The 26,427-nt window shown below is 33.5% G+C and overlaps 1 protein-coding gene across 5 annotated transcripts in view; it reads right to left on the bottom strand.

The window, feature by feature from the left end:
• LOC127832239 (uncharacterized) overlaps positions 1-24,713 on the bottom strand; it is a 45,848-nt gene extending 21,135 nt beyond the window's left edge. The window contains exons 1-9 of one of the 5 annotated variants that reach the window (XM_052357549.1): positions 24,613-24,713; positions 23,478-23,627; positions 22,392-22,492; positions 20,615-20,729; positions 19,303-19,402; positions 18,920-18,994; positions 18,324-18,489; positions 17,172-17,213; positions 320-752 (exon numbers count right to left, since the gene is read on the bottom strand). In XM_052357549.1, coding sequence (XP_052213509.1) covers positions 657-752; positions 17,172-17,213; positions 18,324-18,489; positions 18,920-18,994; positions 19,303-19,402; positions 20,615-20,729; positions 22,392-22,492; positions 23,478-23,484 — 702 coding nt within the window. In that variant the 5' untranslated portion in view covers positions 23,485-23,627; positions 24,613-24,713 and the 3' untranslated portion in view covers positions 320-656. Of the gene's footprint in view, positions 1-316; positions 795-2,435; positions 2,511-2,828; positions 2,929-3,442; positions 3,558-4,872; positions 4,974-5,934; positions 6,061-16,399; positions 17,214-18,323; positions 18,490-18,919; positions 18,995-19,302; positions 19,403-20,614; positions 20,730-22,391; positions 22,493-23,477; positions 23,628-24,612 lie in introns of those variants that run through there. The other 4 variants (XM_052357550.1, XM_052357547.1, XM_052357545.1 and 1 more) reach the window with 4 other exon arrangements.
• Between the last annotated feature and the right edge of the window lie 1,714 nt (positions 24,714-26,427).

The following is a 26,427-nucleotide window of genomic DNA, read 5'->3' as shown; positions in this document are numbered from 1 at the left end:
GGTCTCCAAAAGCGGTGCAACTCACAATCAATTGTCAGTGCTTTTCTAAATATTGTTTTGAAATGTAAAAATAGTCGATTCCTTTTATTTTGTGCTGTTGCGTTTGGACCTCATGAGGAAGTTGAAAAAAATAACACAAATGATGATCAAGACAAATTACAGTTACTGGGATTATGTTAAAAAGTAAAATATTAATAATAATGGATAATTTTATTTCACTAAATGGCATTAAGAGTTGAACTTCAAACAAACAAAATAATTAAAATCATTAGACATGCATTCCAAAGTTTAATTGGTTGTGAATATTGTCATGATATTTTTAATATTTGAAATAAATACCTAGTCAGTCGTAAAAATAATCATCATTCAGAAGTGCTGAAAACATATTATTATTCGTGGAACATCAAGTTTCGATCATTTCGGAGTTTGACCGATCACAGAATTTTACACTTACACATAGGAAAATGATCAACACAAATTCCTCGTTTTTAACCATGTCAGAATTCCTCGAATTTACTTGTCCAAGAACTAATATTTTGTAACCACAAAATGTCATGCCGACGCTTATACATTATTTTTCAGTATTTTGTTATCTACAATTTTTGTTTCTGCCAAGAATGCTATTAAAGCACGATGCAAAACATCATTGCCAGTTGCTACTTCGTACTGGTGTTAATGTTTCGGACGGAGTTGGTGTGCGGTTTCCAGGCAAGGATTTCTTTTGCGGGCTGAGTTCGCCTCTCTACGATCACCTCATTTACCGCATTCACGAATGTTGGTCGTGGAGTTGAGGCCTAAACAAAAGAAATCAATTTAGTTTAAACCTATTTATGTTTGCTAGACTATTAAAAGTCACCTTATGCTTATTGAAATGCTCTCGATTACGTGCCCTCGATAGAACCAGTAATTGGTGATTTTTGTAGAGATCTAAAGAATGCTCCCACAGTGGTGATCGAACCCGTGACCTACCGGTCGCAAAGCGGACACCATATCTATATCGCCATTCGCCTAAGTTCTATGTATTAAAAGCTTTCCTTCACTCATTATATAGATTTAGAAGTAATGTTAGGAATGGAAACACTCTGTCGAAAACTATATATGCCTATGATGAGATCAGGCCATATAATAATCGCACAGTTCGTCCGTATTGGTTGATTTGTTAGGTGGGTAAGTGTTTAAAGTGATTTCCTCCGTACCTTTTGGAAATATATTTATGTTACACCTACCAAACTCTTCAGTGAAAGGTAAATGTCACCATTGCAGGCCAAAGAATTTCCTCTCTTTAACCATCGGCTCTTTTAAATTCCTGGTAGAATGTTAATAATTCATAAGAGTATTATTTCCCATGATCTATAGGTATGATTCGAACAATTCGTATCGCTCCTTGGTTAAAGGTCAATGCAATATTTCAAGGTCAAACTTAGTGATTTTGTGTTTCCGTAACTTTTTATGCTTGTTCGGATTTTAATGCCACACGTACATTGTCAAGATTAGCGATAGGTTATGGCGAGGGCCTTTTAATGCGGACGGCCTCGATACGAATCTCTGTGGGATCAACATTTACAAAATATGTTTTAGGTTTAAGGTTCATTTAGATTCATTTATTAATGTGATATTTTAGTTTGTAATCCGGTTAATGTCAAATTTATGCATTTAATGAACTTAAATAAAATTCCAAAAACCAGTTCTCAAGTCTATTAATTATAATTCTGCATTGCATTGCTCATGTCTTTGCGATGCGTTGGGTACTCCCATTCTCATCTGTGGTTTTATGCCAAATCCTTGTTCAGGTATTGCTATTTCTGATACGCATATCATGCAGAGTCCTATGTATTGTCATGTAAGATGTCTGTTACCTGTTTTATGTTAAATGGTCAAAGGTGCTAAGGTGTTAAATATACACATTTAAAACGAATATCTTTAATACCTCGGATGAGCCATCTATGCCATAATTGACAACTTTTCCATTTGATTTGTTCTTGTGCTGGTAGTAGCACGCCATGCCGTTGTCGTCAAGGTGATACCGCCGACCGTCTTCATCGTACTCATACTTGCGTGGAACCGTCGAACAACTATGGCGAGCTGTGTCGTAGCTAATAAAATAAGGACCAATGCAAATATTCAGTTATCTGCCAAAAAAATGCTACGTGCTAATTCTATATTTGTCAGCCACTTTAACATAACAATATTGAGTGTTATATGAATTTGGACGTTAACATGTTAATCATGTTTTGTCTTTAATTGCTCTACTATTAAAAACCTGTAAATTTTAAGCATTAATGTTCTATCAATCAGCTTAACATACTATTTTAAAAGAGCTTTATTTTCTTATTTAGCAACTCTCTCAATCCATACAAAGCGCTCCATGACTGTGAGGTACGTAAAGTGTTTGTTATTGGTGATATTGATTTGTATAATATTAATCTAGATTCTACCTCTGTCGCCTACAACACATACACGGCGAGCCACGAGGGTTCATTTCTCCGAACAATGAACCCCGTCCGAAACATCTGCAAATAAAAAAAGATATTATTTTTCTGGTTATGATTGAATTTGCTGACACAAATAAACTATTGATTATTCTCTTAGAAAATGCCTATTTTATTTGAACGAATACTGCGTCAGATTATTTGATTGTAATAAAACGGTAAAATATCGTTGGTTAAATATATATATCATTAATTTGTTTGGTTTGTGGTATTGATAAATACATCCAATCATTAGGATCATTCAATTGACCATATAATAGAGTTAACTTAAATATTATCACATCTAGCTTTAAACGTTACCATTGACACTATACACTATGTAAAATGCGCTATGTATACCCAAAGCATTGAAGGCACCAGGCAAAAACACACGCAAGTAGAAGGAGGATAAGAAGACCAGCTATAGCACCGAACATCCATAACAGCCAATTAGGAATATCTTAAATATGTTTAGTACTTATGTCAGGACATATAATATTATTTTACAAAGTGCGGTCCGTTTTTCGAATGTTATTATATGAAACTTAAAAACCGTCTCTTAAATTTGCTGCACAGAACATTGTTCCGTTGCAGAACATTGCTCCGTAAGAATTGGACGGTTTCAAACGATACGGATTTTATGGATATAATGCAGAGTGCATTGAACTTAACTCTTTTTTGAGCCAAAAACGTGCTGTAGCGTCGCTTATTGTAAGAAAAAGTGGCTTTAACATGATACTTTCATTTTATTCATACTTTTTAAATGGTTCCATATGGATGAATGGATGTTCATAATTACCGATCTACCGTTTTATTGAATTTTAAATTATTACTTACACATGAATGGTTATACCCTAGCGTATTATTGTATTTTAATGATTTTTTATCCATAAATGGTAAATGGTTATACATGCGGACGGACCTACCGTCTTATTGTATTGTACATGGTTCTTCGGACATGTGGACAAACCTACCCTGGTGGTTGTCTGTGATGTAGTTGTAGACCTGGTTGTAGTCTTGTTTAGAGCACGCTGGCAGATCCACGCCCCAGATTCCATTCAGGCACTCTATGTACGCCGAACCGGACATCTGTCGGAGTGAAAACCAAGCTAGTTATTGGCTGCAAGATTTTTTATGTTCGGAAAATGGAAATGATAGATACAACTGTATATGATATGCATTTCATTACATAAAAAAATATTGATTGACTAATGAAACAATTTTTAATATGATTAGACAGAGCACGTTGTTTCACAAAAGTGCAGACTTTACGTAAGTTAATAAGTGCCAATTGTGTTGCACCCGTAATTGCACTCAATTAGTGAAAATTATTGGGAAGAAATTACCATTAAACAAAACAAGAAGGCGCCAGTGCCAAGCAATATGCCAGTATCACCAAGGTGATGTGTTACTGTCATGGGCACCCGCTGAGCATTTGGTCAATTTACTGATATATGTCAGTCTTTCAACGATGTCTAGTAAACAGATTAGAGTAGAGCTACATGTATACGATTATGATCATAGGGTGCGTACGTTATGGGTAATTCCGTTTAATACAGTATTCGAATCCTATTTTGCTATATAGATATACATAGATGGCGTACACAAGGGGTACATTTGTTTAAGTGGTCGAATTTTTTGTACTATCCGGATACTTGACCAGTATCCATATATCCGGACATATCTTACCATACATTAATTAAATAATTAATAGGTTCTTATTTGATTATGAATACTATAGTTTATATTGTTGCATTCGTACTTCATACATAGAGTCCCTCTTGCCTTAGGATTTTTTACAAGGTCTTAATAATGCAATATGTATTCTCGGATTGTATTTATTTTGTGTTAAAGCTTTCTAATATATCGTCTTAAGGACTAAAAACGTATGCATGCACATTTTGGGAAAAGGCACAGGCATGTATCAAGTATTGCTTAGGATAAACGGTAGACAAATATTTAGAACGTTGTGTTTGGAAATGCAAAACGATGCATACATATTATTATACTAAGCAATCTCGAACTGTTACGGATGCTGTTTTGCAAATTGCGCAATAATAATTGATTACATACATATACGTTCTGGTAATTTTAGTTCAACAAGCCATGAATTATTGCGATCCTTGTATTTTGTTTTGTATCGTATGATGAATCTTATACCAAATTGGTCGTTGTTGACTTATGTACTACAGCAAAATATTATTGAGTAAACAACAATCTACACATGGTACGGAAAATACGCATAACGGCACTCGGCCCTTCTCGGAGGTACTTTTCAGTAAATTTTCCGTACCTGGACTACTAAAGAGTGATTTTCAGAGGTACCTTAGCCGACAATGACAAATCGAACCCATCTTGTGATGTATTTTAGCGCAAATTGTCATAATGATACAGCACGGCTTACCACGTATCCGCTGGTGCACGTATATACGGCGTAGGAAACGTTCCTGTATGGACCGGATGTGAGCGTAGAGCCGCCTGTTATATCGGATGGTGTACCGCAACCTGAAAGGCGACAAGAATGAGCGCACTTATATAATTAGTATGGGTAATAAATACTTTTGAAGAAATACTATTATAGAAAGGCTACACAAAAATCATTTTCCCAAGAAGAGCACAAACACAAAAACGCGTTCAAATAATTCGACAATCATAGTGATATTCGCGGATTATTAATACCTGTATGTTAATACGTGTATGGGTAAAACGTTCCTTAACAGATTTTAAATTTAGATATGTTACATGTTTTTGTTTTTTCACCCATCGAAATTTACATGCTTGAAACCTTTTTAGGCATTATGAATATACTTTTTATCCAAAGATTGAGTTTCAGATGTCAAGTGCTTGTTTTGTCATTCATGATCGAGAAAGTTCCATATAATTATCAGACAAAATAACCGTGTTTGATATTTCAAATCCTAAATTTAATACTTTGTTTGGACAGTTATCAACAGAAAAACTGTAGCATATGTGTTAAACAAATAATTTGCATTTGAATGAACAATATCTTTTATACATGATCGATAACATACTACTCAAATGGACATTTATTATAACGACCAAATTTAGAAATACGTTTCCGTCGAGATACCGAATAAGCAATCATGTTATGGTGCGATTATTTTATAAGAAATGTATCGATTACACTTTTTAATATAAATTTTAAGTGCTTCACGTTTTCTCATTTTCATAGTTTATCCGTAAAATTGGTGGCAATACCCGTAAAATTGACGGTAACGCAGTTATTACTGAATTACTTGAGTTTTTAGTAAACTTTCTATCGCCGTATGTTTCATGTTTACCCTTTATGTTTTTAATACTTTGCCTGTTGGGGTTGTCTTGAATGCTTAAAAAACGCGCACGTCTTCTGTAAAATAAACGACTTTTTGCCAACTTTTCGGAGCGACCGATTTCGACACACAAACATGAAAAAGTTCAGTTTGAAAAAATGCAGAATTCCACTTACCCGCCATATTTTATCCAATAATGTTCGGTATTAAATCCTGTTTAAAAGTGCAGTCAATTAAAAGTGGATTTAGAATGAGTTTTATCCCGAGGTTCCTTATAATCCTAGCAATGGTTGCTTCATCTGTGGTCAACACGCTTCTTATCTAAAAATATATTAAATCACCAGATCAGTATCTGGTATCGGAAATGGCGCTTTTATGACGCAAAAGGCCGCTCCAGTAATATGCGTTTGGTTTGCGTCTGTAAGCTTTTTGATTTATGTGAAAGATGATACTAAAGTTAAAGCTTTTAAATGGATATTAATAATATTTTAATCAGAGACGGATAGAAAAGTGTATATAATTAATGAAAACGGCATAATATTGAACACAACGCTTAGCTATTGGCAAGACATTGTGTTCTTTTGGTTTTCTCCTAGAAAATGTATTATCATTAGTCTATTACACTCTTTTTTTAATTTGTTAGCCAGAAATATACCTCACCTGTGTGCCCACTTAATATCTGAATATGGGTACTGGCTTTACAATACGAGTAGCTGAATAAGTTATTGTTGCTATTTGAGATTGCGCATAAACATAGATAAAACGTAGGTTGACCTTACTTGCTTTTGAACCGAGCAATTATAAGACCACTCACGATGACCTTTGAGATAATTATTCTCTAATAAGATCGAACTATTATATTCAATTGAAATGTTTCTAACTTTTTGTCAGTTTTCTTGTTAGGTAAGGGCAACAAGGTTCTGCAAAATAAAAAGCAATGACAAATTCAAAGAACGTACTTCCGATCCGAAAACAGATTGCAATCGCTGATATCTAATGATTCACGATAAAATGAAGGTTTAATTAAGAATAAGTGCAATGTTTTATACTATAAGCATATACAAATTTATGTGAAGGACAACAGGTTACTGAAAACTCTTAGTGACGACTTACGGGAATTTGCAAGTTATATATTATATTATATTATATTTTTGTTTTATATTATATTATATCTAATTATATCTTATTATATCTGATTATATTATATTATACGTGTTTTACGAGGATTCATAACTACATAGATGTTGTCATTTTTAAAGTAGACAAAGAAATAATTCAATTTCATGATACATACCACATACCAAAACAAGTTCCAAATCTAATAAACACGTTCACAAAATATAAACATCGCAAGGAGCTTCTTCCTTTTATCGGGTGGAACAGACATTATATGCACACCAACGATGTGATAAGATAAATATATGAAAGAGGTTTTTGTAAAATACTTCAATTATTGTCAATCAATTCATAATGCGAGGTTGAAAGGTTTTTATAATGTAATCAAATTGAATTAAGGAATCAAATTGACCATTATAATTACCTCAATTAACTTTCAAATACAGACAACCTCCATATCTGATGTTAAAGCTTTACTTTCGATGAACAAATGTCAACGAGGTTATAATCATATGTTTATTAGTCGCGATTGCTACTATGGTCCAATTTACGTCGCAGATGTAAATAGACAGTTAGTGAACAAGAAACCCCATTCCACCTCGTAGCATGTGTTAATTTTCATATAAAATATTAAAACTCTGCTGTTGTAATGTTATCTAAACACATTTAACGCATTGAGAGTTTTATTCAAATTTCAATTTGTTTGCATATGATTACGATAACGTTATAATAGAATGAAACTACCTTGAAAGAAATTTTAAATTTCCATTAAAAGAAAATCAAACAAGCATTTCTATAACCGTTAATATTTATTTGTTTGTTGTTGGTTTGGATTTTTTTACTAATGTGCAATATTAAGTACGCGTCATGCGTTACGTTTGGTAATGCTTTTATTATCCATAAAAATCTTTTGGTCGTTATCTCTAGCTTGTCGCGCCTCTATCAATGTATCTTATACAGTCCAACCGCTAATTGAAATAAGTTTCGGCAGATGTTATTACATGCAAAAATTGTTTGCTATTACTTATCTAATAAAGCTTTATATGATAAACATTGAAAAACAATAATCTGAAACGTGCGCAATGCGTTGTGAAATGGTAAATTATCATTATAATTATATGTTTGCCTTCTGCTGTATAAACAACTCTCAATACTTATTGGAGGTGAGTTATATACAGAAAACATTCAGTGCGAATTTTGTGGCTTTGCAAAAATGAAACTCAATAGTGTGTGTCTTGTCCGATTGACCTTCGCGTTAATAATGTCAAGTACAATATCATTCGTTCTAAAACGAGATATCGAACAAAATCACGTCAATCATATGATTGCAATTGAATATCCAGAAAATGTCCGAATTTGATGGAAATGGTGCCCGTTCATTAAATTGTTTGGTAAGTTCTTTTATCATAAGACACACAATTTATTATTTGACGAGGCTTTGGTAATAACTGACGTTATTATCGTGAATACGACTGTACTTTGTTAAATGATATTGCACAGTTTGACTGAATATTACCAAATGCAAAGCCAACATAGAATTTCGCATATGATTTGTATGGATTTAAAGAGAAAATATAAAGACGTGCATTATGGGGCCTAAGTGATACAAAGCAATATCTTTAGAAATGTGTAAATATAGTTTAGCCTTAGAATTATTTTTATAATTATTAATGTCAAGATCAATTGTGCTACCATCAATGATTGTAATAGCTATGTTATTTTACTGCTGTATTTGGCGGGTAATATTGAAATTAGACCTTCTAGGGTAAAGGGTCGAATAGGAACATAATATAGCATGACCTGACTATCGTCATTCATAAGACAATTTAAGACAATTTTAAACTAATTCGCCACAAAGTTTTACATTGTGGAGAAGGGGTGTCACCCGTCTCCTTTGCTCTTAGGTCAAGGTCACACATATAGGTAAACTATCACATGTGGGAAAATATAACTGGCTTTGAATCAACATACGATCATTTTTCATCGGACAGTTTGTAAAATGCCACTATTTTATGACAACGTTGCGTGGCCACTATTTTATGACAACGTTGCGTGGCCACTATTTTATGACAACGTTGCGTGGCCACTATTTTATGACAACGTTGCGTGGCCACTATTTTATGACAACGTTGCGTGGCCACTATTTTATGACAACGTTGCGTGGCCACTATTTTATGACAACGTTGCGTGGCCACTATTTTATGACAACGTTGCGTGGCCACTATTTTATGACAATATTGCGTGGCCACTATTTTATGACAATGTTGCGTGGCCACTATTTTATGACAATGTTGCGTGGAAGTCATTTGAATCTTTCTCAAATTTTTATGTAATGTCATACTTAAAGGTCAATGTTTTAATATTGGGTGTGATACATGTTATGCAGACTTGTATTTTATTTAAACGGCAATATTCAAATAAAATGTTTCATGCTGTTTAGAGGACATGATTCGCTTATTCCAAACTCAAAGGTCAAGGTCACACATAATTTATAATAATAACAAGTACAATTATGTGTTTCGAATTTGACGATTTCAAATACATGAAATAATCGAAGTGGTGCAAATATGATGAACCTGGTTTAAATGATTTGCAAATCAGACAATATAGTTTTTGCGTTAATAGAATTCCACGGTGACTTAATTGTGTAATTTAAACCAATTTAAGTGATAATTATCTCATTATGGGTTATAAACCCGATGTATTTATCTTCCACACCGGCTTGATAATCTTCGTAACGATGACAGGACAAAACTTCACATGATCGATGAGACATGTTTTGCTGCGTTAACGAGATTTAAGACAACTTCATGGGCTATAGGAATCCCATAAACAACGATCGCATTGACACAGAACCTGAACTGAATGTCTCCGAATCAGATTAAGGAATTAACCAAACGAGCAACAATATAAACACGAGTTCATTAAGACCACCATATTCACAATAAACGAACACATACTAAAGTTATTTAAGTTCTTTGTTCACAGTAACTGGTCTAGCACACTGATATTTGTATCAAATGGACTTTTTCACAATTTCGGCAAAATGACAATTTAAAAATAAATTGTATATATTGAAAACGTAAGATTTGTATTCAAACAAGGAAACTAACACTCCTGACTTAGGAAACATGTAAAAAATATTTTTCGTTTATTAAAAATCATCAATCGAAATATATATAAAAAAGAATTCAGCGAAAACGTAAATTACCGGCATATGGATTTAACTACTTTAAACTATTTCAAAAGTTTGCGCGGTGTATAGGTTACCAAGTAATATTTGCTTCTAAATGTCCCGGCTTCGATTCCCATTGCAGCTACATTGTTTCATTTTATATTTTCCCTTGTTATTATAATTTTTAAGACTATTCAAATCATAACCGTGTGTTTGTCCAAACTGATATTGCGCTCAAACTAAACATACAAATATACACAAATAAATAAAATGTACTTAATGGAAGGCTCGATTTTTTACAATTTAAATTTACAAAAGAATCCTTCAATGTACGTGCATTTAATCCGCTTATGAAAATTTAAGTGATTCCCGTTTCACAAGCTTATCATTATTGTATATTTATTTGCGCCGAAATATATATATAGTTTTGGTCAATTATTTACACGAGCAATGTTTGTTGAAGAAATGCTTTCCTGATTCAGTGTGTATATTATTCGTTTCTGAAGGCAAATGCGATAAAATAGAACAATCGTAAAGCTATTATATTGTCAATATAAATAGTTCACGCCATTGCTTTAAAGTGAAGCATATGTCATCATGTCGACGACTATGCTATTTCATTACACCTTATCATCATTCAATAATTCATGAGTTGATGCTTGACAAAATTGTGATTCAAAAACTAATAAGTATGCTCACATCTAAAGGGAAACATCGAGGAAGACACGGCCGTAGCTTCCTAATTGTTTTATTAGCTTTGATAAGCAAATAAATTGAATTTCATTTTGACAAATGTTAACGGAACTATTTAAGTCGATTACCATAAACACTTAAGGAATACAAAACCATCAAATTCTTCCATTGATAGATCGTTGCGCTGTTTTACGGCAACAGATAACTCTTTTTGTGTGACAATTGAACTTGCTTGCCATGTCATATCAAATCTCGTTAGAAACTGTATAATATGTGGTATTTTTAATTCTTTACCAGCCAACTATAACCCATGAATGTGACAAGAACAGTGGTATTGGCGTACTTGTAGGTTGTGTCAATTGTAAAATAGAAGAAAACAAGTATTGGAATTTCATTTATGGACACGCCACATGAATTTAAAAAAAACGCCGCTGTTAGAAAGTTGTCGAGTGTCGTTTTGTGAAATCATTCCTCTTGTTCCGCACTATATGAGTTTATCTAGCTTTGCAGTATAAACGGACCAAAAACAGAATGTTACGATTATTACAGAATTGTTAAAAATGCAATATAACCATAACCGTTAAACATTCTTTACGCATATTGGATGTTTCTTTTTGGATTTTTTTCTCCACGTTTTCTTACTAAAGGATCCGTCCGTATTTCGTTTAAACTAACAAGATACATTTTGTGGGTTTGACGACACTCACATTATAGAAATTTAAAAAAGTTAAAACATTTAATTTTGTATTTGTTTTAAATGATTTTAACATGTTTATAAATTAACTTAGATCTTTATTGATGTATAAGATTAGATATAACGCGCTTTATATCTAATAGATATTTTATCTAATAGATCTTTTTACAGTTCAGTGTAAAACTTTAATACGTGACAATCTGTCTGTTTACTGCATGCAAATTCTTAATAAGTACCTAGGTATCAATTACTCACACTTGAAGTAGAACATCACAAAGCGAATATTTTGTTATAATTTATACATTAACGGATTTAGGAAATTCTGGTCACGTATGCACAAATTATGTCTTGAATCAATAAGTCGGGCATGTTATTATATCTTTATTCATGCTGTTTATTTGTCGCCAATTTGCATACTTTAAGCATTTGTTGGGACTTTATGAATAAACTGTACATAACTAACCATCATAGTTTGGAAACATCAAAACATTATATGCACAAAATAGTATATGCTATGTAATTGATTAACATGCAAACACAAACAGAATAATCGCAACATCAAAAGCTCAACACAGTTGAAGCAACAATCGTTTACTATAGAAAGTACTTTCATCTTGTACAATGGAGCAAGATTAAGGTTACAATACGTTGCACCTTTGAACAAAGAAATGGGTACGAAAACACGCGATACTTGGCCTGGAAGAATTCATGATTGGTGACCACACACGGCATTAATTAGCAAGTGCGTTAATAAATAGGCTTAACTGCATACAGGGTGTAACGAAGTCATCGTTTGTCCATAACAGCATAGAAGGATTAGCATGGGTTTCGTGAAGCCATTTTTGTCGAAGTATTTTCGTTAATGTCGTAACGTTTTACCGTTTTAGCATTGTAGTTATGACATTGTTTTGTGCTCGCATTTTTATTGCGCACTTCATGAGTGTGTGGCATGCAATATCATCGGGTTTCACGGCAGAAATTTTACGCATTGTGCTGTTCGTATGAGGTGTAACCTGAAACGACAAGGACACTATTATAATGGTTCAAGTTATAAAGCACATTTTGCATTCCGTATTGAAATCAATGACAGGATGAACCTCGTCTTCAGTCTGTGTATTAATTATGTGCGATTGATGTATTTCAGTTTTAGTACTTTAATGTCTAATAGCTACAATAATCTTAAAAGGAGACGATATTTCCGAAATGTTCTTCTTTATTTGCATTTCTTTCACAAATTTAAAGAGTTTAATTGAACGGTAAAAGTCACATATCACTATTTTTTAAGGCTATTTATCTTTGGTTTAATAAGAACAACCGGTTACGCCCAGAATAAAACTGGATTTATGTGTAAATTAATTCATTTAGTGCATACTCAACACATATACATAGAAGAGTTTAAAATAATAATAATAATAATAATTTGTGGTGGTGGTGGTGGTGGTGGTGGTGGTGGTGGTGGTGGTGGTGGTGGTGGTGGTGGTGGTGGCGGTGGGGGTGGTGGTGGTGGTGGTGGTGGTTGTAGTTGTAGTGGTGGTGGTGGTGGTGGTGGTGGTGGTGGTGGTGGTGGTGGTGGTGGTGGTGGTGGTGATGGTGGTGGTGGTGGTGGTGGTGGTGGTGGTGGTGGTGGTGGTGGTGGTGGTGGTGGTGGTGGTGGTGGTGGTGGTTGTAGTTGTAGTAGTTGTAGTAGTTGTAGTAGTAGTAGTTGTAGTAGTTGTAGTTGTAGTAGTTGTAGTTGTAGTTGTTGTTATTGTAGTAGTTGTAGTAGTTGTAGTTGTAGTAGTTGTAGTAGTTGTTTAGTAGTTGTAGTAGATGTTTAGTAGTAGTATAATAATAATCACACATTCATCGTCATCATATATGCCATCATATCAATTCAGTTGTTACATCAATAAGATAATTTGCACTCAATTTCTTCAAATATGCGTTTAAATGCTTGTTTATGCAGCTTTCATAGAACATGCTTGCATGAAACGGAAAAACACACATATATATATAAAGTGAACATAAATGTGTTCATTTTGTAAATTAAATGCAGCTATAACATAAAGTTTGATATTTAAAGCACAATAATACACATCCAAACAAAGAAAGAAACACATTCCAATGCACAATACGAATATGTATACTTAGAACATAACAAATGACACCATACTAATAGGTGCAGAACTGTCCGAATACTGGACCTGACTATATATAATTATGTTCTTTTGGTTACGTCCCCTCCAACTGTAGGTTAAGAAATGTCAGTTCGCGTTTTAGTTATGAGTTAAAATATCTAGATCGTTAAATGTAGATAAGAAAACAACATCGTTTTGAAATGGCTGAAGTGCCCTTTATTTATTGTAAACCAACATTTAACATAACTCATTCGATTCCTTGATCCCTTATTAACCTGGCATTTAGAGGTTACTGAAACATCGTATCTTCTGTTTGCAAAAATTGTAATCCTGTTTTTGTATTTTACGAAAAATGAAGGATTTATGTCCCTATCCAAAACGATACACAGGCATTGTTTGGAAATCTTATAACTGAAAATGTGTCTTTCGATGTGGTTTTGAGTTGACCTGTTTATATTTTATGATATGAGGAAGGCTATTCTTATGATATATTTTTTGTCACCTAACACCGGTTTAATACCTTTACCGATTAATAACTTCAATGTAAAATTGCATAACAAACATATATGATATGTACTAAGTAAGGATATTTGTCGGTATAACATGAACACAAATAAACAATAGCATTCTATGATGGAGTGATATGCATAAGCCGTTGTCTATAGAAACTGTTCCGCAAATTACATGTAATGTAAAACAAGGGGGTATTATATAGTTTATATTAAATATGTTTACAAATGAATGAATCAACGTTAACGAACCACTAAATCTGCTGACACACCACACAATATTTTAGTATTTCGCACGAAAGCGGGTTAATCATAATTAATGTATTTATATAATCCCAAATAATCACTCCAGTCGATTCTCGAAAATTACCATATAGCGTTAAGAAATAAAGATTAATGATAACTCATTTTTGTATCGCTGTGTTATTCTTAAATATGATTATTTTATGTTAACCTGTTATCAGAGCTTTAAAATATTGTGTAAACAATGCTCTGTATACTAAAACGCCTGAATGGCATATTCAAGAATGTAATCGTTCGCCGCGACGTGCACATGTCTCAACACTGTTTAAACAACGATGCGATATGAATAAAAAGAAAACATCAGCGTTCATTTGGTAATACCACTTTCGCAAAATCATTTAGATTCAATAAAGAGCTGAGATTTTTTATAGTTTTAAAGTGCCCGTATTTATATAAACATCTACCATCCTCCGTGTTATTCGGTCTTCCTTCATGATCCTCCGTGTTTTCGTCGTGTTAAGACCGAGAAGGTCATTGTTAGCACCCTGTCTATCCGGTATCGTCCGTGTTATTACGGGACTGTGCGTGTATCAACCGTGTATTTACGTATTGGTCCGCGTTTGCACCGTCTTCCTTCTCGAAGCTTAGTGCTAATCTGTAGTGGCAGCAATGCAATTGAACTGTACATGCGTGTTCTCTGTAACTGCCAAAAAAGGCCCGGATACAACCATTCAATTGCCTCATGATCTGGGATCTAAACTCTCTACCCACTGTCAATGACACACATGGACAACCAAGGCATACGTGCGGCTGTCCACGGACCATATACGTCAGCTACACGGACTATCCTGGATGCTGCCATGTTATCGTAAGGTGACAAGTCAACACGGCAGTTTAGAACAAAACATATGCGTTGGCCTTTCGGAACACCAATGCTATTTATGGACGTGTCCGGATCTACAAGGATCGACACGGATCTTAAAGGCTGCTACATGGTCCCTATTCCGGATCGTGCCGGAAATGATCCGTCTTAATCCGGCATCTATATGGGACTTGGGCATAAGGTCCACGTTTGTGTCTAGTGTATGAATTATCTACATTGCCGCTGGCATACAGTCACACATAAATTAGTTTGATGATGATATCAGTCTTTTAAAGATCGTAAATTTCTGAATGAAACTGTAGCCATATTGTAAATGGCCATATATATACTTTTCAGCCGGGCTGATATTTAGTAAATGTTCAGTTTACTTTAATCCTTTTAAAGCCATAAATGTCGATGCAAAATTCGAATGCATTCAGTTTGTACATATTTGCGGCGAACTAATAAACACTTTATCCTTACATTTGGACGCATGCATTGGAACCATTCTATATGGAGACGACACTAGTGAGTCCTAAACAAATACTAAAGTGAATGATGCAGTGCACACTTGTATTATTTTTAAGTTAGCAATTTGATATTAAGTTTGCAACAGAACAGCTGTCAAACAATTTTTTTGCACCAAACAAGTCTCTCAAAACATCTTTTCTTTCCCCAAACTGTTGCCTACTTCATTAGCAGCTACACCTTTAAACTGGCAACCATTACCTTTACTTGGCTAATAGGGCTCTACAATCGGAGTTTTTATTTATTTATTGCATTTCGTGGGACAACAGGCAACCAAATGTAAACTTAGGTAGAGGAAATATATAAGATCTGGTATTTCGTTCCGATCCGGTTCGAGCATTTAGATATTATAAATGTTATATGAAAGTTTATGTATAACGATCTTTATCTGTTGGAAATAAACATGTTTAAACTGATAAGTTTATCTGCAATGTTGTTTTAATTACAAAAAATTGCTCTGAAATCAGATGTAGCGTCGGTCTCCAAAAGCGGTGCAACTCACAGTCAATTGTCAGTGCTTTTCTCAATATTGTTTTGAAATGTCAAAATAGACGATTCCTTTAATTTTGTGCTGTTGCGTTTGGACCTCATGAGAAAGTTGAAAAAAAATAACACAAATGATGATCAAGACATTGTGGTTACATTAAAAAGTCAAATATAAAAAATAATATATATTTTTATTTCACTAAATAATAAGAGCTCAACGTCAAGCAAATATCATAATTTATATAATAAGATCTAAATATGCAATCCATAGTTTAATTTGTTGTGGATATTGTCAGAATTTTTTTATAATTATTGGCAATAAATACGTGTTGTAAAACGAATCCTGATTCAGAAGTGCTGAAACATCAATATTTTCGTTGAACATTAAGTTTCGATCATTTTGTAGTTTGACCAAAAAAAGAATTGTACACAAACACATCGGAAAATGACCGACACAAATCCCTTGTTTTTTAACCATATCAGGGCTGGTATTCATATAGCTCCTAAGGCAAATCTTTACATAAGCTGGATTTAAGGGAAAATTTTAAAATCAAATTTTCTGTTGAAATTCTAATGGTGTCAGTTTTGTAATGCCAACATATAGTCCTTCTTTGCAAAATTTTTCTTAAATATAAAACCAATTAAATGAGAAAAGACACCAAAATGAAAGAGCAAAATTATTTTCTTTAGTTTACATTTAGGAGCTTTATGAATAACAGCCCAGAATTCCTCGAATTTACTTGTCCTTGAACTAATATTTTTAGCCAAAAAATTTCACGCCGACGCTTATAAATTATTTTTCAAAATTGTGTAATCTACAAAAAAAGTGTTTCAGCTTTCGTTTCTTCCACGTTTGCTCATACAGCGCGATAAAAAAAACATCATTCCAAGTTGCTACTTCGTACTGGTGTTGATGTTTCGGACGGAGTTGGTGTGCGGTTTCCATGCAAGGATTTCTTTTGCGGGCTGAGTTCGCCTCTCTACGATCACCTCGTTTACCGCATTCACGAATGTTGGTCGTGGAGTTGAGGCCTGAACAAAATAAATTCAATTCGTTTAAATAGTTAGTAGTGGTTGTTTTTTTTAGATGGGTTAATGTTGCCGTCCGTATTTGAAATATATTTATGTAACTGTGATTTATTTATTATTCTCAAAAGCTAAACGACACGTCGCGTACACCTAACAAACTCTTCGGTGAAAGGCCAATATCCTAATTCCAAGCCAAATAGCATCGTTTCCTCTCGGTTACTTTTGAAGTCCTTGGTGGATTTTAATAATTCATAAGAGTAATATTCCTTTTGACCTGTTGATGTGATTCGGACAATTCGTATCGCTCCTCGGTGAAACGTAAATAAATTAGTTCAAGGTCAAAGGTAGCTTTGTGTTTCCGTAACTTGTTAATGCTTGGTAGGTACTTTAATGTTTAATTGGATTTGTATTAAATGTCAACATCAAATTATTATGCCACTTGAAAAAGATCAATCTCATTAGGAAAGGTTAATTTTATAAATTTGTGTTTCCGTTTTTTTTTTGTTTTTTTTTTGTCGGTTCTGAAAAATCATCACTAAAATTGCTAAAATAAAAAGTTTCCAATATGCTTAACGATGAAATAATTTGGCGTATTTCATTTCCTTATAATGAATGTCAATATGATGATCGCTCATGTAAGCTTATATATACAAATGACACAGTAACATTGTAAGATTAGCACTATATTAAGGCGAGAGCCTTTTAATGCGGACGGCCAGATACGAATCTCTGAGGGATCAACAATTAAAAAATATGTTTTAGGCTTAAGGTTCATTTAGGTTCATTCATTAATGTGATGTTTGAGATTTTAATCCGGTGAATGTATCAAGCGCATGCATTAAATGAACAACTTAAATGAAATTTAAAAAAACAGTTCCCAGTTCAATTCAATTATAATTATGTCTCGTTTTTCTCATGACTTTGCGATGTGTTGCGTATAACTCCCATGCTCATCTGTGGTTTTGTGCCAAATCCTAGTTTTGCTATTTCTGACAGGCATATCATGCAGGGACTTATGTAGTGTCACGTGAGATGCATTTTACTTGTTTTCTGTTAATGGTCAAAGGTCTTAAGGTCTAAAATATACACATTTAAAACGAATATCGTCAATACCTCTGATGAACCATCTATCCCATAATGCACAATTTTTCCATGTGATTTGTTCTTGTGATCGTAGTAGCATGCCATGCCGTTGTCGTCAAGGTGATACCGCCGACTGTCTTCATCGTACTCGTACTTGCGCGGAAACGTCGAACAACTCCGGCGAGCTGTGTCGTAGCTCATAAAATAGGGATTTATGAAAATATTCAGTTATCTGCCAAAAAATGCTACGTGCTAATACTATTTATAAATCACATTTCTACCATTGTGTTACACCATTGAAGCATTATAGAATTTTGCATGACTGGGAGAGAAATAACTATAGAATAAGTTTAGCACATTGATATGGTTATTGACACTCTCGCATATAATGCAATTAACCAACTAGGTATTATATCCTTTTGAACCTTAACATGATAATCATTTTTTGACTGTAATCGATATACTGCTAATAACCTGTAAATTTCAGTTTAACATACTATTTTAAAAGAGCTTTATTTCCGTTTCAACAACGTTATCAATCCAAACAAACGCTCCATGACTGTGAGGTACGTAAAGTGTTTGTTATTGATGATATTGATTTTGTATAATATAAATTTAATTTATACCTCTGTCGCCTACAACACATACAGGGCGAGCCACGAGGGTTCATTTCTCCGAACAATGAACCCCGTCCGAAACATCTGCAAATAAAAAAAATCTGGTTATGATTGAATTTGCTCAAACACTCGCACTATTGATTGTTCTCTAAGACTATGCCTATGTTATTTGAAAGAAAACTGCATTCGATTTTTTGATGGTGATATACCGGTAAAATATCGTTGGTTAAATATACATATTATTTTGTTTGATCTATAGTATATATATCCGATCATTAGGATCATTAAATTGACCTTATAGTAGCGTTAAGTTAACTTAACTTTACTTTATAACATCAAGATTTAAACGTAATCATTGAACCTATACACTATGTAAGATGCACTGTGTATACCCTAGGCATTGAAGGCACCAGGCAAAAACACACGCGAGTAGCAGGAGGATGAGTAGACCAGCTATAGCCCCGAACATCCATAACAGCCAATTAGGAATATCTGAAATATGTTTATCACATGCTATACCCTGTTTCCAATGTAATAGAACAATTACATATTTTGTTATATAACACATGTGTAATACAACATTTTAAAGCGTTTTCATTGGCTTAGTTTTCGTTTATTGATCAATCGCATTATGTTATTTTGCTTTGTAAAAGCCGAGGCATTCCAAATGACGTCAGGAAATGTAAACAATATTCTAGATTTATCATTATGTTTGCGTAAATATTTATTTAATATGCTCATTAAAAAGCATGTGATTAAAAAGATCTGACACTTGTCATATTATACCATATTTTATAAAACTCGTCCAGGAAATTCGGTAGTAAGCTCGCCAAAGGCTCGCTTACTAACAAAATTCCTGAACTCGTTTAATAAAATATGGTATAATTAGACAACACGTGCCAGATCCTATATTTAGTACTTATGTCAGGATAAATAATTTATTTTTTCATAGTGCGGTTCGTTTTTCGAATTTATTAGATGGAATTTAATTCAATTTATATCAAAATCAGTTGAAATTAAAATAAGCTTAACAAGAAATGACAATATCATAAAGTGCATATTTAGAAATCATAAAATATCGGGCATAAAAATGAAAGAATGTTCGCATATTATTCGATAACTGGAAGTTGTGGCCATTAATGGTTTTGGACTTTCGCGGAATACCTTCTCATAAATTTGCTGCACAGGACATTGTTCTGTTGCAGAACATTGTTCCGTTGCAGAACATTGTTCCGTTGCAGAACATTGTTCTGTTGCAGAACATTGTTCCGTTGCAGAACATTGTTTCGCTGCAGAACATTGTTCCTTTGCAGAACATCGCTCCGTAAGTATTGGACGGTTTCAAACGATACGGATTTTATGGATGCAATTCAGAGTGCATGGGACGTTACTTTGTGTGCCCAAAAAGTGACGAGCAAGTCTTCACGTACTGATGCGTCGCCTATTGTAAGAAAAACTTGCTTTAACAATATATATTTTCATTTTTCATACTTTTTAAATGGTTCCATATGGATGAATGGCTGTTCATAAGGACAGATCTACCGTTTTATTGAAATTTAAATTGTTACTTACACATGAATGGTAATACCTAGCGAAGTATTGTATTAAAATGATTTCTTATACATAAATGGTAAGTGGTTATGCGTACGGACCTACCGTCTTATTGTAGTTTACATGGTTCTTCGGACAAGTGGACAGACCTACCCTGGTGGTTGTCTGTGATGTAGTTGTAGACCTGGTTGTAGTCTTGTTTAGAGCACGCAGGCAGATCCACGCTCCAGATTCCATTCAGGCACTCTATGTACGCCGTACCGGACATCTGTCGGAGTAAAAACCAAGTTAGTTATTGACTGCAAGATTATTATGTTTGGAAAATGGCAAAGAAAGATACAACTGTATATGTAATGCATTTTATTACATAAAAATATTGATTGACCCATGAAACAACTTTAAATATGACTAGAAAGAGCACATGTTTTCACAATAGTGCATACTTTAACTTAAGTTAATAAGTGCAAATTGTGTTGCACCCGTGATTGCATTCAATTAGTGACAATTATCGGAAAGGAATTACTATTTAACGAAACAAGAAAGCGCTAGTGCCAAGCAACTATGCAAGTATCACCAAAGTGATGTGTTACTGTCACGGCCACCCTCTGAGCGTTTAGCCAATTTACTGATTTATTTCAGTCTGTCAACAATGTATATTATACAGATAAGAGTAGAACTACATGTATACGATAATGATCATAAAGTGAGTACATTAAAGGTAATTCCGTTTAATCAAGTATTCGAATCCTCTTTTGCTATTCGGATTACATAGATGGCGTACATAAGTGTTAATTTCGTTTTATCAAATATCCGTTTATCCGTATATTTGTTACCATCCAAGAATTAAATAATTTAAAGGTTCTTCATTGATAATGCATACTATAGTTTAGACCGTTGTATTTGTAATTCATACATTGAGTCTCTCCTGTCGTGTGATTTTTTACCATGTCTGAATATTGAGAAAAATAGGTTGGTGACGTGGATGGAGAATGGTTATCTGACAAGTCGGAGGAATTCGGCTCACCCGATAAGATCCTCCGACGAGCCAGATAACCATTCTCCATCCACGTCACCAACCTATTATTCTATTTATCATGTCACATTTTTTATACTTTTTTCACCGTCTATTTATACTGTTAAAGAGTGTAACTGGAGAGTTTCGCTGGAATAATGACGTCATTTCGTAAACAATGACGTCATTTCACAGTAAAACAGAGCAACTGACGAATATTCGAGGTCACGTGGTCATTTAGCCTAATATATTTTGGGATATTATGCTCTGGTTATCGGGCTGATTTAAAGGCATGTGACAGGATAAAATGCAATATGTTTTCTCTGATTTGATATATTTTTTGCAAAAGCTTCCTAGCGTAATATATCGTCTTAAGGACTACATACTTATGCGTGTACATTTTGGGAAAAACACACACATGAATAAATTATTGCTTCGGATAAATGGTAAACAACTATTTATAACGCTGTGTTTAGGAATTCAAACGGCTGCATACATATGCTTATACTAATTAATTTCGTAAATTAACGGGTCATGTTTTGAATATTGGGTAATAATAATTTATTTATAAAATATACGTGCTGGTAATTTTAGTTCAACCAGTCATGCATTATTGCGATCCTTGTATTGTGTTATGTATCGTATGATGAATCGTATACCCGATTGGTCGTTATCGACTTATGTACTACAACAAAATACCCCGGGTACTATTTAGTAAACTACAATATACCCTGGGTACGGAAATACGCTTAACGGCACTCGACCCTTCTCGAAGGTACTTTTAGTAAACATTATGTACTTGGGCTATTACAGAGTGTCCGGGTGCTTTTCAGTGGTAACCTAGCCTGCAATGGCAAATCGAACCCATATTGTGATGTATTTTATCGTATGTTGTCATAATGATACATCACAGCTTACCACGTATCCGCTGGTGCACGTATATACGGCATAGGAACCGTTCCTGTATGGACCGGTTGTGAGCACCGAGCCGCCTGTTATATCGGATGGTGTACCGCAACCTAAAAGGCGACATGAATGAGCGCACTCAAATAAATACTATGGGTAAAATGCTTTTGGAGAAAATTATATAATAATGAAAGGCTACAAAAAAATCATGTTCCTAAGAAGAGCACAAACACAAAAATGCGTTCAAATAATACGACAATCATAGAGATATTCGCGGATTATTAATACGTGTATGGGTGAAACGTGCCTTAACAGATTATATATTTAGATATGGTGCATGTTTTGTTGTTTTTTTTTCAGCTAACAAAATTTACATGCTTGAAACCTTTTTCGCAGTAGCTTTTTCTTTCGTCCTGACAATGAACGTTCCGTAGTCAAAATACTTTGTATTCAAATATTGAGATTCATATGTCAAGTGTTTGTTTTGCCATTCATTATCGAGAAAGTTCAGTTCCATATAATTATCAAACAAAATTACCGTGTTCGAAATTCCAAATCTTTACATTAATAATTTATTTTGACAGTTATCAACAGAAAAAACTGTAGCATAAGTGTAAAACAGATCATTTGCAATTGAACGAACACTATATTTTTTATAAGATCGATCACATACTACTTGAATTAACATTCATTTTAGCGACAAAATTTATAAATATGTTTCTGTCTCGAGATACCAAATAAGCAATAATGTTATTGAATCATGTTATTGTACGATTATTAAATAAGAAATGTATCGGATAGACGTTTATTTATTTTTTGTAGAGTTTCACGTTTTATAATTAGTGACAATACCCGTAAAATTGATGATAACGCAGTTATAAATGAATTACTTGAGTCTTTAGTAAAACTTTTTTTGTCGTATTTTGTCATGTTACCCTTAATGTTTTTCACAATTTTCCAGTTTGGTTTGGTTTGAATATTTCAAATGTGCACACGTCTTCTGTAAAATAAACGACAATTTGCCGATGTATCGGAGCGATTCATATGACACACAAACATGAAGAAAGCTCAGTTTAAAAAATGCAGAATTCCACTTACCTGCCATATTTTATCCAATAATGTTCGGTATTAAATCCTGTTTAAAAGTGCAGTCGTATAAAATGGATTTTAGTATGCGTTTTATTACGAGGTTCCTTATATTCCTAGCAATGGTTTCTTCCTCTGTCGGGTGGTCAACACTCCTCTTATCTATAAAGATTTTAAATCACCTGATCAGTATCTGATATCGGAAATGGCGCTTTTGTGACGCAAAAGGCCGCTCCAGTAATATGCGTATGGTTTGCGTCTGTAAGCATTTTGATTTATGTGAAAGGTGATACAAAAGTTAAAGCTTTTAAATATTTATCAATAATATTTTAATCAGAGGTGGATAGAAAAGTGTACATAATAAATGAAAACTGTATTTTATTGAACACAACGCTTAGCTATTGGCAATACATTTTGTTCCATTGATTATCTTCAAAAAAAATAGTATCACCAATTTCTATTACACACATTTTCCCTTTTTTAGGCAGGAACATACCTCACCTCTGTGCTCACTTTATATCTAAAATGGATACTGGCTTTACAATACAAGTAATTGATTACCTTATTGTTGCTATTCGGGATTGCGCATTTGCATAAACATAGATAAACGTCTGTTGGCCTTACTTGCTTTTTAACCGAGCAATTATAAGACCACTTACGATTACCTTTCGGATAATTTTCCTCTAATAAGATCGACCTATTATATTCAAATGAAATGTGTCTAACTTTTGTCAGTTTTCTAATTGCATTCTTGTTAGGTAAGGGGAAGCAAGGTTGTGCAAAATATAAAGCTATGACAAATTCAAAGTACGTACTTCCGATCAGAAAGCCTAATTTCGGCTAATTGCTATTGGTGATAGCTGTATGATTAAGTCTTAAATGAAGATTTATTTTAAAAAGTGTTAAGTTTAATACAATTAGATTATACAAAATGATAAGCATGTCCAAAGGTTACTGAAACTTCATAGAGGCCACTTACGGGAATATTCACGCAATATATAACATGATATAATATAATATAATATAATATTATATTATATAATATACTATTATATTATAATTTACGTGTTTTACGAGGATTCATTACCACATACCTGTTGTATTTTTTAAAGTAGACAAAGTAAGAATTCAATTTCATGATACATACCACAATAGAGCCAACAAAACAAGTTCCAAATATAATAAACACGTTCAAAAAATATAAGATTCGCAAGGAGCTTCTTTCTGTTATTCTGTATCGGGCAAAACAGACCTTATATTCAGACGAACGGTGTGATAAGATAAATATATCAAAGAGATTTTTACAAAAAATACTTTAATTATTGTCAATCAATTTATTATGCGTGGCAGGTTTTTATAATGTAAGCAAATTGAATTAATGAATCAAATTGACCGTTATACTTACCTCAATTAACATTGACATACGGAGAACCTCCATATCTGACGTTTAAGCTTTACTTTCGATGAACAAATGTCAACGAGGTTATAATCATATGTTTTTTAGTCGCGATTGCTACTATGGTCCGATTTACGTCGCAGATATAGATAAAAAGTTAGTGAACAAGAAACCCCATTATACCACTTGGCATGTGTTATTTTTCACATTAAACATTAAAACTCTGCTGTGGTAATGTTATCTAAACACATACAACACATATACATTTTTAATCAAATTTCAATTTGTTTGCATATGATTAAGCGTTATATTAGAATGAAAAACTACCTCGAAAGAAATTTCAAAATTCCATTTGAAAAAAATCATATCAGCATTTTCATATCCGTTAATATTTATTTGTTTGTTGTTGGTTTAGATTTTATTTTAATAATGTGCAATATTAAGTACGTGTCATGCGTTACATTTGGTATCCATAATTTTTTTTAAGTCGTTATCTCTAGCTTGTCGCGCCTCTATCAATGTAGTTTATACAGTCCAACCACGTATTAAAATAAGTTGCGGTTGAAGTGATTTATTGCGAAAATTGTTTGCTATAATTTTATAAATCTTTATATGATAAACATTGAAGAACAATACTCTGATACGTGGTCAATACGTTGTGAAATGGTAAATTATCATTATAATTATATTTTTCCGCTGTATAAAGAGTTCTCAATACTTATTGGAGGTGAGTTATGAACAGAAAACCTTCAGTGCAAACAAATCTGTGGCTTTTCAAAAATTGGAACTCAATAATATGTGTGTTGTCGGATTGACCTTACGTTTATACTGTCAAGTACAATGTCATTCGTCCTGACAAGAGATATCGAACAAAATCACGTCATTAATATCATTGCAATTGAATGTCAGAATTTAAGAAAAATGGTGCCCCTAAATTTAATTGTTTGGTAAATCCATCTTACATAATACACAGTTAGTATTAGATTATTAGACTATGCTTTAAATATAACTGTTTTTATTATCGAGAACACGACTGTACTTTATTAAATGGAATTGCACAGCTGGACCGAATATTGCCAAATGCAAAGCCAACGTAGAATTTTGCATATGATTGGAATGGATTAAAAGAGAAATATAAAGACGTGTATTATGGGGCCTAAGTGATACAAAGCAATATCTTTAGAGATTTGTAAATAGAGTTTAGCATTAGTATTAATTTTTATTTTTATTAATGCCAAAATCAATTTTGTCACCATCAATGAATGTAAAAGCTATGCTATTAGACTGCTGTATTTGACGGGTAACATTAAAATTAGATCTACTAGGGTCAAAGGTCGAATAGGAACATAATACAGCATGACCTGAATATCGTCATTCATAAGACAATTTTTAAATAATTTGCCACAAATGTTTACTTTGTGAAGAAGAGGTGTCACCCGTCTACCTTGCTCCAAGGTCAAGGCCACACATAGAGGTCAAATATCAAACATGGGAATAATATAACTGGCTTTGAATTAACATACAATCATTTTTCATCGGACAGTTTTTTAAATGCCACTATTTTGT

This window comes from Dreissena polymorpha, chromosome 5, assembly GCF_020536995.1.
Source record: "Dreissena polymorpha isolate Duluth1 chromosome 5, UMN_Dpol_1.0, whole genome shotgun sequence".
In the NCBI taxonomy this organism is placed as follows: Eukaryota; Metazoa; Mollusca; class Bivalvia; order Myida; family Dreissenidae; genus Dreissena; species Dreissena polymorpha.
Note: the sequence above shows the minus strand (reverse complement) of the source record. Positions and strands in the feature narration are given on the sequence as shown.